The 14,914-nt window shown below is 37.3% G+C and overlaps 1 protein-coding gene and 1 non-coding gene across 4 annotated transcripts; one reads left to right on the top strand and one right to left on the bottom strand.

The window, feature by feature from the left end:
* Positions 1-461: 461 nt before the first annotated feature.
* On the top strand, positions 462-3,780 carry LOC104110779 (pentatricopeptide repeat-containing protein At1g77360, mitochondrial). Of its 3 annotated transcripts, none has more exons than XR_001972157.3 (3): positions 462-940; positions 1,667-3,326; positions 3,412-3,780. XR_001972157.3 is itself a non-coding variant. In XM_018775821.3 (2 exons), the coding sequence occupies exon 2, from the start codon at positions 1,674-1,676 to the stop codon at positions 3,108-3,110; it is 1,437 nt and encodes a 478-aa protein (XP_018631337.1). In that variant the 5' UTR covers positions 463-940; positions 1,636-1,673; the 3' UTR covers positions 3,111-3,780. The 3 variants fall into 3 exon arrangements, 1 of the variants encoding a protein (XP_018631337.1); XR_001972156.3 differs by having other exon boundaries at positions 1,636-3,326; XM_018775821.3 differs by having other exon boundaries at positions 463-940; positions 1,636-3,780.
* An 8,272-nt stretch (positions 3,781-12,052) lies between these two features.
* Positions 12,053-12,159, bottom strand: LOC117280192 (small nucleolar RNA R71). The gene has a single exon (XR_004510678.1). It is a non-coding gene; the product is annotated as a small nucleolar RNA R71 (small nucleolar RNA).
* Between the last annotated feature and the right edge of the window lie 2,755 nt (positions 12,160-14,914).

Genomic DNA, 14,914 nt, shown 5'->3' with positions numbered 1-14,914 from the left:
AATTCAATTTGAAGGCAACAACCTGACTCGTGCCGATAACGTGTTAAAAAACTAAGTTAAAAATAACAATATAAAATAAAAAAATAGACAAGAGATATAAAGGAGAAAGAGAGAATTTTCTTATTTCATCAAATATTTTTCTAAGTCTCTACAATATCACTTCTCATCCTTTATTTATAGTATTATATAGAAGTATACAAAAAAAGCCATAAACATGACATTAAACATTTGAGATCATGGAGGAATATCATGGCGAGGTTATGGATGTATGAGAGTTACAATCATAACTCCATAAGTATTAGAGTAGTGAAAGTTATGAAGATAATGAAGAAGAGTAGTGAGTATTTCTCTTTTAGTGGTTTTTAACATCCATTATAATTTAATATTTTATAACAAAGGGAGTATATTATTTTAGTAAATTTATATTTATTGACAGGAGATTCATGGGCAACGCTATGAGACACGTAAGCCCTTCTCCCACCAGTTTGTTTCATCTTTTTCTTCTATCTTTTCCTTTTTCTTTCACTCCCCTGTCCACCCCACTTCAGTTGAACTCATTCGTTCGCCCATATTTTCTTTCACCTTGGAATGTTTGTTCTCTTTTTACAATGATAACCCCTTTTGAGGTTCTTTAGTATTTCAATTTATTACAGCATAACTTTTTTCTAGATACCTACGGCAGTGGGGGATGTGGGTATTTGATTTTTTTTTTTTTGGTGGGTCGACATAGAAATCAAGTTTTAGACCTTGCCAAACTTCTTTATCACTGTAGAAATCACTGGTCGCCTGCTCATTTTGTAAATGTTTAGGGATTTTTATTTTATTTTAACGGTTATTGGATATTCAAATTATGAAAATTTAAGCTTAGGGTATAGTTTAGCCTACCTGCATCTTCCTCTGGCGAACTCCTAGCTTCCTCTTTCTCCGGCGAAATTGATGGGTAAGTTGCATTCATGTGTGTATCTACATTTATCCATATGGTTTACATGAATTTTGATTCAGTTCTTGCAACCCGTTTTTGTAATTTGAAGGAATTCTTTTGTTCTGTGAAATTTGATTTGATGAGTCCTTTGAAAGGAAATTTGATAGATCTTTCTGTTGTCTCAATGGGTTTTCTTGAATTTACATGTTGTAAATCATAAGCTAGAGAGTCAAGTTGTTGAGATTAAGGTGAAGGTTTTTGGTATGGAATCCGGGTATTTAGTGATGTGAGAAACTGTTTTTATTTTATTCCTTTAAAGAATATTCACTTGATTTTCGAGCATGGCATGCTCCTTCATGTACCAGGAAGTATCGCCTAATCTTACTCACTTATGCGGAATACTTACATTTTTCTTTTCTTTTCTAAATGTAAGCATTCCCCTCAAGTCTGCGCCAAATGAGGAAAAAAGGATTATTACAGTTTCTGGTGTTTGCTACTGCCCGTTGCTCGTAGAAATACCTAAGTCGAATAGGTAGTCCATATTTGAGTTGTAAATAGTTGAAATTCTATTCTTCTTCTCTTGACATGTGTGAAGATCATTGGCTTGATTGTATTACTTCGATCTGAAAGTGAACAAAAGAATGATGTTACACTTTCACATACCAATAACCCAAAAGATCAGATGAGTTACTCATTGCTTTCTACTTTTCCAGATACTGTAAAAGTGTGATCTGCTTTTCACAGGAGGACCATGCTACGCCAACTTCATCAGAAATTGTGGGGTAGAAAGGTGATTGTTACCCGAATGTATAGTTCTAAAGAATCAATGGAAGACAAACTCGATCCGCTGAATAGGCTTTGTAAAATTATGATGTCTTGTCCAAAATTGGGCCTTGACACAGAGCTTGACCAAAGTGGGATTAGGATTTCATCAGAGATGCTTGACGATGCCCTTAAGAGATTTGAGAATGCTGGAATGCTTGCGTATCGTTTATTTGAATGGGCTGGGAAGCAACATAATTATGAACATAGCACGAGATCCTACCACATCATGATTGAATCTCTTGCCAAGATAAGGCAATATCAGATTATGTGGGATCTTGTAAATAAGATGAAAACCAAGGGAATGCTTAATATTGAGACTTTTTGCATAATCATGAGAAAATATGCTAGGGCGCAAAAAGTAGAGGAAGCTGTTTACACTTTCAATATCATGAACAAGTTCGATGTGCCCTCTAACCTGGCCGCTTTTAATGGCTTATTGAGTGCTCTATGTAAATCAAAAAATGTGCGAAAAGCTCAGGAGATTTTCGATAGTAAGAAACATGAATTTGTTCCTGATACAAAAACTTATAGCATATTGATTGAGGGGTGGGGAAGGGCTCCCAATCTGCCTAAGGCAAGGGAAGTTTACAGGGAAATGATTGAGGTGGGCTGTAATGCTGATATTGTGACTTATGGGATCATGGTTGACATCCTTTGCAAGGCTGGTAGGGTCGACAAGGCCGTTGAAATTGTCAAGGAGATGGAGTTCAGCGGTTGCAGGCCAACATCTTTCATTTATAGTGTTTTAGTTCATACATATGGGCTGGAAAATCGGATTGAAGATGCGATAGATACATTCCTTGAGATGGAAAAAAATGGAGTTGAGGCTGATGTAGCAGTATATAATTCTCTAATTAGTGCTTTCTGTAAGGTAAATAAATTCAAAAATATCTATAGGGTTCTAAATGACATGCAATTGAAGGGGGTGACCCCGAACGCAAGGACTTGCAATATCATTCTGAGTGGCTTGATTGCTCGAGGTGAGACTGATGATGCTTTTAAGGTTTTCCGTAGGATGCTCAAAATTTTCGATCCTGATGCAGACACGTACACTATGATGATTAAGATGTTTTGCGAGAGGAATGAGCTGAAGATGGCTCATAAAGTGTGGAAATATATGAAACGCAAGCAATTTGTTCCAGGCATGCACACCTTTTCTGCATTTATTAATGGGCTGTGCGACAATGCTGATGTTTCTAAGGCCTGTGTGTTGATGGAAGAGATGATAGAGAAAGGAATGCGTCCTGGTAGGATGACATTTGAAAAATTAAGACAGTTACTTCTCAAGGAAGGGAGAGAAGATGTACTTGAATTCCTTCAGCTGAAAATAAATCTTATGGTGAGGGAGCCCTTGTCTGATTAAGAAACCATCTGTATTGAATCTTTGATTATTCCTGATTATGATTGCAATTCCCAAATCTGAGATTTAGAGTCAGAATATCAAAGTGCCTTGAACTGCTTCAGAGCAGAAAAGATTTCCAGATAAGGACTTCATCAGTGAGACGTATTCGGAGCGCTTAGCAAACTTTAAGTTGGGAAAATAAGGCCAGTCCTCGTAAAATACTAGAGTGTAGAAAAGGTATAGAGTATAATACAACTCTTAGCTTCTCTTTATTGCTGCTTAACTTGGTTTCTCTAACTATATTTACCTCTTTTGGGTGCAGTTAGTTCCTTTCCTTTTTCAGATAACTTATAAAAGAAACTTTAGCAAAAAAAAGATGGTTCATACAAGTGGACTAAAAGCCAAGCACAAGGTCAGAATGCATGTAACGATACAGTTAGTTTTGGTCCCTTCTATCTATCTGCTAATGCATACCATGGTTCTGGTGGGTTATTAGTACTCAGATCTGCATATCCCATCTTCTGCATGTGTTATTTCTCTGCTGGATGTTTTCTTGATTTTTCATTCGCTTTTTCTGTATTATGATGAAGGAAAAAAAAGAAGAAAGAACAAAAACCATCTCACTTTGAAATTTGAGTTAAGACACATAAGAAATGAAGCTTCATACTAAAATTAATGTATTTATATTTCACAGTGGAGCGCTCTCGTAATTTGTTTCTTTTCTCCTGAAAACTTTAATTTACCCCTTTTTCTAAATCGTCAAAGGTACTTTTTGAATGTGTCTTACCACTTCTTGTTCTATTGGTTCCGCGAACTCAGTTTCTGCTGCTGCTGCTGCGAATTCTCTTCTTCACATTTCCTCTATGCCTTTTCTCATTCTTTTTTCTGTCGAGGATCTTCAATCTGTATATATGTGCTCAGCCAACATGGGACTAGTTCAGTGCCTCTTGCAAACGAACTAATGAAAGAGGTGAAAGAACTGAACGAACTAATGAAAGAGGTGAAAGAACTAACAGAGGACAAAATCTTCTGCCAAGGTATAATCCTGCTCTAATTTTTTTCTTCTACTTGGTACTTGATACGGTTGATGTACTTTTGTCCTAGTCTCAGCCTTGACTTCTTCTATCTGCCAGCCTTCTTTTTCCTGTCCTTTTTATTCTTTCCACCCCTACTCTCTCCTTCTCTACTGATCTTGTCTGGTTGCAAATCAGCAACACTACAATTGTACAGCTAGATCATTCGTGAAACAAACTACCGACAGTATAAAATTACTAACAAATCTAGTAAAAACTAATATAGAAGAATATCAAAGAACCCAAGATATAGAATATATAGAATATATATTAGAAAGCTTAAAAGAAATAATTAGACTAATTCCACTACAAAGAGAATATTATGAAAAAGCTTTTACATTTGACTAAATTATAAATGAAATTAAATAAAAATAGAAAGGATACTAAAAATGGTATCAGAGCTATAGATTAAAAATGAACAAAGAAGAATTTGCCATAGACGAAAAAACATATGAAAATCAAGATGGATTGAAAATAAAAATAATATTTTCAAATTTAGGCAGAAGATATAAAAAGATAAGAGACCAATTATACCTAATGATAGAAAAAGAAACAGCAAGATTAGAAGATAGCTTAACAGCTATGACGAGAATAAGTAAAGAAAATGAAGAAATTGATAAGAAAAAAGAAATAGAAATTATTAAAAATCAAGCAAACTGGGAAATACAACAATTAGAAGAAACTAAAAACACAAAAATTATAGCATTAGAAAAAGAATTAAACATGTTAAAAGCACTATATGAAAACAAGCAAAGAGAGAAAAATAAAGAAATAGAATTAACAGATGAGATAAATAAATTTAAACAAATATTACAACCAGAAGAAATTCCCAGAATTGATGAAATAGATAGAATTGAAGAAATAGATAACAATATAAATGACTAAAAGTCAGAATCAAGTGAAATAAGTGAAACGTATACAGAACTCTTAGAAAATATAGAAAAAATAAAAAATGTAGAAATAAATACAGGAGATGTAGATAAGGATGAAAAGCATAATAAGTGCAATAAAAGAAAATCTCATATATCAAAAATTCAAATTCATAATAAGTGCCAATTATTCAATAGCAATAAATGATAGGAATATAGATAAATCATTAGTATTATACTGGAAAATGTCAGGAATAGAATTAACATCAGAAAGTAAAATATTTACAGCTAGATGTAAAAATCTATACGTCTTAACAACAAAATATAAAATAGCAGCAAAAAATAAAATTAATAAAATTAAAATATAAAACCCGTTTAGGAGTGGAAGATGTGAACTGTTTTCGCACATCAGTTAAGACTCATATTATTCGTGCAAGCACCTCGGAAGGCCTATCTCTTGACAACCCTGTCAGTAGATGGCCGTGGCTGACCTAGTCCATTCAATTAACTAGCTCGAGGGAAGAACTGCTGAGAACAAGCAAAGAAAGACGCTGAGATTTGAAAATGAGCTACCACCCCGACCTTCCAGAACATAACTCTGAGGATATGGCACACAAACCTTTTGTATACTCAGTTTTAATTTTAAAAAGCTGCGCTTTTGTTTCCTTCCTCTCTAGCTAGCTATGTCTTGTCTCCGTTGATAAGCTTGGTATACAGGTAGGAGAGATCACTCATGAAACCAAGATACTCGACCCTTATCGTACCTTTCAGCCTCATCGGAACAGGCAGCACTTGAACCGGAAGGTGATAATATTGAACAAATGGAAGTCTGGCCTCTATTCCTTTTGATGATTTAAGCATGTCCCTATGTCCTATGCATGCATGTATTGTAAATGTGAAACAACATTTGAGTATGACTCGTATTAAACGAGTTTCGATCTGATCTTGAGCTTTACTTGAATTACTTTTACAGTACTATGCGTTGAACTTAGCTTAATTTTTGTATAACAAATGCATCTTTTAGAATTAAATTTGAAAATGTTTAATTTTTTTAAGTAACTAAGAATTTTGCATGCTAGTGAAAACACTATGATGGATATCGCAGTGGTAAAATGACCTCATTTGTTTTTTTTAAAGATTAAGACACTGATTCTGAATATACATTTGAACATCTTAATTAAGATTAAAACATCAGAATTTGAACACACATCTTGTCACGATCCAAAATTTCACCGTAGGGGTCGTGATGACACCTAGTTTCTAAGACTAGGTAAGCCTATCACATAACGATGTTAATCAGATTACAACAACTATTAACTTAATAAAAACTGAGAAATATATTAAAACTGCCAAATGTGGATACAATAAGCAATTTCTCAAAACCCGGTAATACTGAGTCATAAGCTCTTCATGAATACATAACAAGTCTCGAATAGGACAATATTGTTTGGAATACATAAACAGTAGAGAATAAAGTAAAGATTGTGATTTTGAGGCCTGCGAATGGGACAACATGGATACCTTGAAGTCTCCAACTGGTGCTCGTACGTCACCTAACGATCAACCCGATCCGAAGAACCTGGATTTTGCACAAAGAATGTGCAAAAGCGTAGTATGAGTACACAACAATCGGTACCCAATAAGTATCAAGACTAACCTCGGTGGAGTAGTCAAGACACTCATTAGACAAAACCTGTGCAATATATCAATAGCTAACAACATAAAGTATAAATAAGGCAATTAATGTAAACTCGTCAAAATAGGCGATAACAACTTAATACAAGTAAAGACTCAGTTCCAACAACAAGTCATTTAATAGAATCGCACACATAGGGTACCTCGTACCCACGTTATCAATCAACTTCGCACGACAAAGACCCCGTGCCACAACATATACCATACCCGCATGACAAAGACCTCGTGCCACAATGTGTATCATACCCGTATCAGTTACCAATAACATGTTCAAGAGGAATTTATCAAGAATCAAATAAAGTAATAGATGATAACAACTTTCTTTTTATTTCAATCCGTTACGCTTCCAACAACTCAATAGAATATGAGATATCTACTCCACATAGGTAAATCTATTTTGACAATCAAATCATCAAGTAACAACAGAAACATAGATTGGCAGGTTAGAAACCACACATAGAAGCACGTAAAAATTCATGTCACACATAAAGAAGTTATAAGCACAATCGAGAATACCCCCTTTTCACCACCACACAAACATAATCAATACAACGACCCCATGCAATCATACAACATCCTACAATACCATCCTTATCTCACCGCGTGCGCAACAATAAAGTAAATGCCTTCCTTGTCTCGCCACACCTGTATTAACAATTATCCCACCTTGTCTTACTACATCCGATATAACCCGTCTTGTCTCGCCATATGTGCAATATCAACAATAACAATAGCACGACAGAAACTCCGTGCAAATACTCGAACAATCCGCCCAACAAGTCTACATGTGCCATAATCATAATAACACAATATGCCACAATTGTCATTAAGACAAAAACTCACAATCTGCCAATGAAGTGCACAAGGAAAAATCAATAAGGGAATGTGAATGGGTGTTCAACATATAAACATGAATTCGGCTAACCCAAATAGCAACAATCTCACAAACGCCCAACTTGGCCAATTAAGAAAATATAAAACCAAAACATGATCTCTAGCATGGAAGATAAGCTCAAGTAATCAACCAAGTTAATACGCGTAATGCAGAGATCTCTCAATCCAAACAAGGCAATAAGAACAACCTCGGGTCACATCCGATCATAAATCATACATACGATCGTGTACACACTCGTCACCTCGTGTACACGTCGTTCAAACATATTGCAAATAAGCAATTAAGCCAAATTCCTAAGGGGTAATTTTTCTCACACAAGATTAGGCAAGATACTTACCTCAAAAGCCCCCAATCAGTACTCCAAAAATGCTTTTCCTTTAAAATTCACCTCCGCTCGGCTCAAATCTAGCCAAAATAACTTAATAATATCAAGCATTGCGAGAGAAATTAATTTTAATTAATAAAGTTAAGATCTTTACACTTTTCCCAAAAATTCAATAAAAGTCAATCCCAGACCCGCTCGGTCAAAATTCGAGTCGAAGGGTAGATCTTGATTATTCATAACCCCATGAGTCCAAATATGTGTTTGGTTTTCAAATCCGAATCCAAATCGATTCTCAAATCCCAAATTTTTATTTTTCAACACATAGTCAAAACTCCCCAAAAATTCTCTTCAAATCTCATGGATTATATGTTAAAATTCATAAATAATCATGTTATAATATCAAAATTGCAAAATCACTTACCCAATAGCATTGTAGTTCCCTCCTAAGATCGCCTCCCATCGAGTCTAGGGATCAAAATGTGATAAAATAAAACTAAGTCCCGAAATCCCACCCTTTAAACCAAATGCAGATGTCGCATTTGCAACCAGGGGTACGCAAATGCGACAAAAGCATCGCAAAAGCGACGCCTCAGTAGCCTAGGGAATGTTGCAAAAGTGACACAATCTTCGTAAATGTGAAGACAAGCCCCTTCGCAAAACGACCCCTGCAATTGCGGTCACCCCTGCCCAATAGCCCCATCACAAATGCGATCAAAATGTTTGCAAAATAGAACACCCCAGCACCAGCCAACCTCGCAAATGCGAACATGATCTTGCATTTGCGAGACCTGCAGCATCAGCCCAAAACCAGCAAATGTGAAACTCACTCAAATCACTCCGAAACGTGTTCGAAACTCACCCGAACCCCCGGGGCTTCACACTAAACATCCACACAAGTCTATAAATATCATATGAACTCGCCCGCGAGCTTAAAACACCAAAATAATATCCGAAACCATGAATTGAACACCAAAACACATAAAAATCGCATTGAAACTCAAGAACTTCTAAAATCACAACCAAGCGTCTGATTCCTACCAAACCAGCTCAGAATGATACCAAACTTTGCACACAAATTCCAAATGAAGAAACGTACCTATTTCAAGTCCCAAAACCAATATCTGAATCCGATGGCCATAAAGTCAACCCATGGTTAAACTTAGAAAAATTTTAAACCTCCAAATTGCTAACTTTCGGCAAAACGATCGAAATCAACCTAGGAACCTCTGAAGCTGATTCTAGGCATATGCTAAATCCAAAATCACCATATGAACCTAATGGAACCATCAAAATACTGTTCCGGGGTCGTTTTCACAAAAATCAAATCTCGGTCAACTCTTCCAACTTAAAACGTCCAAATTGAGAATTTCTTTTCCAAATAAACTCTGAACCTCTCGAACTCCAAAACAACCATACACGCAATTCATGATACATCATATAAAGCTACTCAATATCTCAAAATACCGAACGGAACGCTAAAGCTCACAACGACCAGTCGGGTTGTTACATTCTCCCCCTCTTAAACAAATGTCCGTCCTCGAATGCACCAAGAGTCGCTCTAGAGCCAACAAATCACTGAATAAACTCATCATGCACATACCCAGGGGTGATCCCACGTCACCTCAATCCACGTAATCCCGTCAACACTATCTCGACTGAAGATTATTCCTTCAACCTTAATTAATAAGCCTTAGAACTAAATTTCAATATCCAGGACTCCTCCTAAGACTCGATTCTATACATTTACAAGGTATAGCAACACAACGTAACCTATCGTTCATATGCCCATAGCAACATCTCCGACCACAATAGCTGCCCATTACCAAATTTGGTACCGGTAAATAACCTCATATCAAATAAAACCTTATTCTAAACCTTCACAACACTGCTAATGATGCAAGAAACGTGTGGAAACTCATAACCACTCACCTAAGCAATAAGCCATGGAGTTCTCTCTCCCGACAAGAACCAACCCCCAGCTCTAAGCTGATCAACAACATTCTTGTCCAGACATACATTATCCAAGTCCAATCGCACTAATTCTAGGTCCAATGATCTTATCTCATCTCATCTCATCCAGTATAAGCTATTTGACCAACCAGCCACACCGTGCACCACCTAGTCACATAGTCGCAATCCGTACCCAGCAAGCACAACTCGAACATATCTGAAGATGGAAAGATAAACACGTGAGAGAACTATCTGACAAGTCCAATGATATTCGGCCTAAAGTATGTATATTTATGTGCATATCGCATCTCATTTGACTCATATTTTATGGGTTTAGTATGTGTAATGTAATTATTTATTATAATGTGGTATTTTTATATGTAGGAGTCAATTAGAAGTGATTTGAAAAGTTTGCATGCAAATTGAAGTAAAAACAGAAGAATTTGGAGGAAGTACGAGTTTGGTGCCCAGGTTCGCGCCAGACACCAACCAAAATGCCAAGGGCAGCAGAGCACAAAAGTGAAAAAAGTTTGGTGCCCAGGAACCAACCAAAACGCCATTGACAGCAGGCTAAGAAGTTCAGTGTCCAGCTTCGTGCAAGGCGCAAAGCGTGACGCCCAAGGGCGAAGTTTGTCCTAATTCGACTGGGACTTGATTATTTCAACCCTACACGTCCCCAACATGTATAAAAGGGGTTCTAAACCTATTTTTCTTTGGGGGGGGGGGGACATTATTTGGAGGAGAGAACATTACACAGAACACTCAGGGCAAGGATTCTCAGTTTTTCTTCATCTTTCAGTATTTTCAATTATTCAAACACTTGTGAAATTGTTTAACTTTATTATAAGTGGCTAAAACCCATAAGTTCTGCGGTTGTGATTTAGCCATGAATATTGTTCTTCGAAGTTGACTTTACATTGATTATAGTTCGCTAATATATGGTTGTTTCTTCAATTCTGTGATTAATTGCTTAGTTGTCTGGCCAATAGTTAGGTTTTATTTACTATCTATGCTATGCTTGGGAAAGCTACGTCTAGATTAGAGAAGAATTGAAGAGGGCATGATCTTAACTATGGGGGGGAGGGGTGGGAGATTTGTGGTTAGGATAGGAATATACCTAGTCACCGTGCTTAATTAAATATCATAATCTTAATGCATTCTTAATAGATTGATTCCCTAGGAAAATAGGCATTAATCTATTTTGAATAGGCGAGTAGTAACTCGGGAGAATGCTACGAGAGCAATTACTCAATTATTTAGCAACCATGAGCGAATTGTATGAAAGGGAGAGTTAATTAGAACACAATAGGATTGGTAAATCGATCACAACCCTGGAATGTTTATTTCTATTGAATTCTCAATAACCATTTTCTGCTTGATTAACTAATTACTTGTGACATTCATGGCTTAGTTATAATCACATAATTCAACTCTTGTTGACTCGATTGAATAATAATTTTGGTGAAATTAGTAGGTAGTTAACACAAGTCTCTATGGGTTCGATACTCTTCTTATCATTATATTACTTGTACGACCACGTATGCTTGCATGTGCCTTTGGGAGCAATAATTTTTTGGCGGCGTTGCCGGGAACTTGAATATTGACTACTTTACTAGCTTTTACCTTAGTTGTTTATTTTGTCAAGTCTAACGTTTCTTATTGGTTGCTCTACTCTTAGGAACTTCAATTGAATGCAAATGGTCAGGAGCCAAGATAGACTTCAAGGCTTTGACCCAAAACCTGAGAGAACATTTCAAAGCAGGTTGAGAGAAGCAAGGGACACATATAATCTTCAGACACTTGTTCAATTACCTATGAACATGGTAGATGAGCAACATATGGCTATTCAGGAGGTGGCGATGCCTAGCATTGCTAATATCACCTCTAGTATTGTGAGGCCCAGAATCACCGGGCACTTTGAGCTAAAACAGAGCATGATCCAGTTGCTACATGCAAATGGGCAGTTTATGGGTCTTCCACACGAGGATCCACAACAACACATTCTCAATTTCTTGGAGATTAGTGATACTTATATCACTAACGGAGTCACTCCAGACTATGTGAGGCTCACATTGTTCCTGTTTTCTCAGTTAGGCGAAGCAAAGCAGTGGTTGAAGGCGGACCGACTAATTCTTTTACCTTCAGGCAAAACTGCAAAGATCAAAAGTGATATAGTCGTTTTTAAACAAAAATTGGGTGAGTCTTTATATTCAGCTTGGGAGAGGTTCAAGGGGCTGCTTAGAGATTGTCCTCATCACAACCAGACAAATGAAGAGTTGGCTCATAACTTCACAGAAGGGCTACATCTAGAGAAACAAATTATGGTGGACGCTGTACCTGGATGTCAAGTGTTGGAGAAAAGCTTTGATAAAATTTATGCATTATTGAACAAATTCTCCAAAAGTAATCCTGACTGGCAAGGAGAGATGGACACATAGTTCAAAAATCTGCAGGGGTCCTCGGGTTAGACGCTGTTTCTGCATTATCAGTGTAGTTTTCCATATTAGCCAACCAAGTCAATAAGATGACCTTGGTTATTAATAAGCAACAAGCTCAGTCAGTGCAACATGTTCAGTTATTTTGTGAAGTGTGTGGAGAGGGCCACACGAGTGATCTATGCCCAGCAAATTCGGAGTCTATATGTTTTGTGGGTAATGCAAATCGGGGCCAGACAAATCAGTATGGGAACACTTATAATCCCAGCTGGAGGAACCACACAAACGTTTCTTGGGGTGGAAATCAAGGTGCTTAGAATTAGTATAGGCCACAAGCTCCTCAGCAGCAATATAGACCACCGCAAGCTGATCAGTTCGCAAATCCAATGGGTTATATTTAGGAGATGCTCAAGAAAATTATAACTGATAATCATAATCAGGCTAGTGCCCAAAATACTCGACCAGCTAGGGCTCTTCCAAGCAACACTGAGGCTAATCCCAAGGCGTCTATTAATGTTGTGTCATTGAGGAATGGGAGACAGTTAGAAGAAGTCCCATCGAAACAAAGAAAATAAGTAATTTTTAATAAAAAATAGGCCACCATAGAAGTGGAATAAGTAAATGCAAAGGTGTCAGAGAAGCCAGTGGAAGAGATGGGGACAAAGAAACCTCAACGAATAGTTCTGAGGCCACCACCTCCGTTCCCTCAAAGATTGCAGAAAGTGAAGGATAATGCTGCTTATAAGAAATTTCTTGATATTTTAAAGCAGGTGCAAATTAATATTCCGCTGGTAGACATCTTGTAAGAAGTGCCCAAATACGCAAAATATATCAAAGACATAGTGGTAAGTAAAAGGAGGTTGGCCGAGTTCGAGACTAGCACTCACTGAAGAATATAGCTCAAGAATTCAAAGCAAGCTACCTCAAAAATTTAAGGATCCAGGCAGTTTCACTATTCAGATCTCGATTGGTAAGCACACAGTTGGGCGAGCTTTGTGTGATCTTGGAGAGAGCATCAATTTGATGTCGCTATCTGTTTTTAAGCAGTTAGGGTTGGGTGAGCCGCGCCCAACTATGATGATTTTACAGTTGGTTGATCGCTCCCTTGCTAATTCAGAAGGGGTAATTGAAGATTTGTTAGTCCAAGTGGGTTCTTTCATATTCCCTGCTGACTTCATTATCTTAGACTATGAGCCTAATCAGGAAGTCCCATTTATTTTGGGGCGTCCATTCTTAGACACAAGTCGAGCTATTATTGATGTGTGTGGAGGCTAGATCACAATGAGAGTGGGTGATTGAGTGGAGGTATCCAATGTTTATAAAGAAATTAAATTGCCAGCCCACTATGAAGCGTTATCCATGATTTTTGTGGTGAAAAGTTATGTGACTTTATTGGTGCCGTATATGAGCCCCACAGACCCCCTTGAACGAGTTTTGATGGGGGATGAAGAAGAAAGTGAAGATGAGATGGTGGAAGAATTTGAGCAAGTCCTTAACATGGCTTGCAAGTATGTCCATGGGCTTGGGAGATTTGAGGAGTTGGACATACATGTTACTCTGACCCCTCCTAAACCATCTGTTAAAGATGCTCCAAAGCTAGATCTCAAGCCTCTTCCAGCGCACCTGCGCTATGCCTACTTGGGGAGTTCTGAAACTTTGCCAGTGATTATTTCAACCAGCTTAACCAATGTGCAAGAAGAAAAGCTGCTAAGAGTGTTTCCTGAGCACAAAAAAGCTATTGGTTGGATAATTAATGATATCAAGGAATTCAGTCCATCATTCTGTATGCATAAAATTTTTCTGGAAGATAGACACTGCCCCAGTGTTGAGAAACAAAGGAGGTTTAATCCTATTATGAAGGAGGTTGTGACGAAGGAAGTAATTAAGTGGCTTGATGCAGGTATTATCTTCCCTATTTCTAACAGCAATTGGCTAAGCCCAGTGCAATGTGTGCCTAAAAAGGGCGGGATGACTGTGGTGGAAAACAAGCAAAATGAGCTAATTTCTATTCGCACCATGATGGGGTGGAGAGTCTGCATTGACTATAGAAGGCTCAACAAAGCAACCCGCAAGGACCATTTTCCACTTCCATTCATTGACCAAATCTTGGACAGGTTGGCTAGGCATGAGTATTATTGCTTCCTTGATGGTTATTCGGGGTACAACCAGACTGTCATATGCTCAGAGGATCAGGAGAAAATGACTTTCACGTGCCCTTATGGTACTTTTGTTACACCCCATGTTTCCATACGTGAGAGTATATCGTAAGTCAATTAATGTAAGCTCAAAAATGAGATCGTCTTTGAAAGTACATAAAGTAAGTTAATAATGTTACCATGGAGGTTACAAATATTTAAGATCATGGATAACAAGTACCAAGAGGGTTGGAAGACCTAGAAGCTAAACAAATTGAAGAAGATAAGTTTCGTCGAAAGTTGACAAGTTGGGGATGTTATAACATGTACTTTTGGGGTGATACTAGGGTGTTTTACATGACAAGGAGGTTATTTTATGAGTTATTTTAGTCATATGATAGCCAGGTATTATGTTTGAAGTCAAGCAAGTTGTGGAAGAAAAGTTGGC

This window comes from Nicotiana tomentosiformis, chromosome 4, assembly GCF_000390325.3.
Source record: "Nicotiana tomentosiformis chromosome 4, ASM39032v3, whole genome shotgun sequence".
Taxonomy (NCBI): domain Eukaryota; kingdom Viridiplantae; phylum Streptophyta; class Magnoliopsida; order Solanales; family Solanaceae; genus Nicotiana; species Nicotiana tomentosiformis.
The sequence above is the reverse complement of the archived record's forward strand: the minus strand, read 5'-3'. Positions and strand labels throughout refer to the sequence as shown.

Coding starts and splice junctions, on each gene's coding strand:
- LOC104110779 (XM_018775821.3), top strand. CDS start 1,674: ATGCTACGCCAACTTCATCAGAAATTGTGGGGTAGAAAGGTGATTGTT.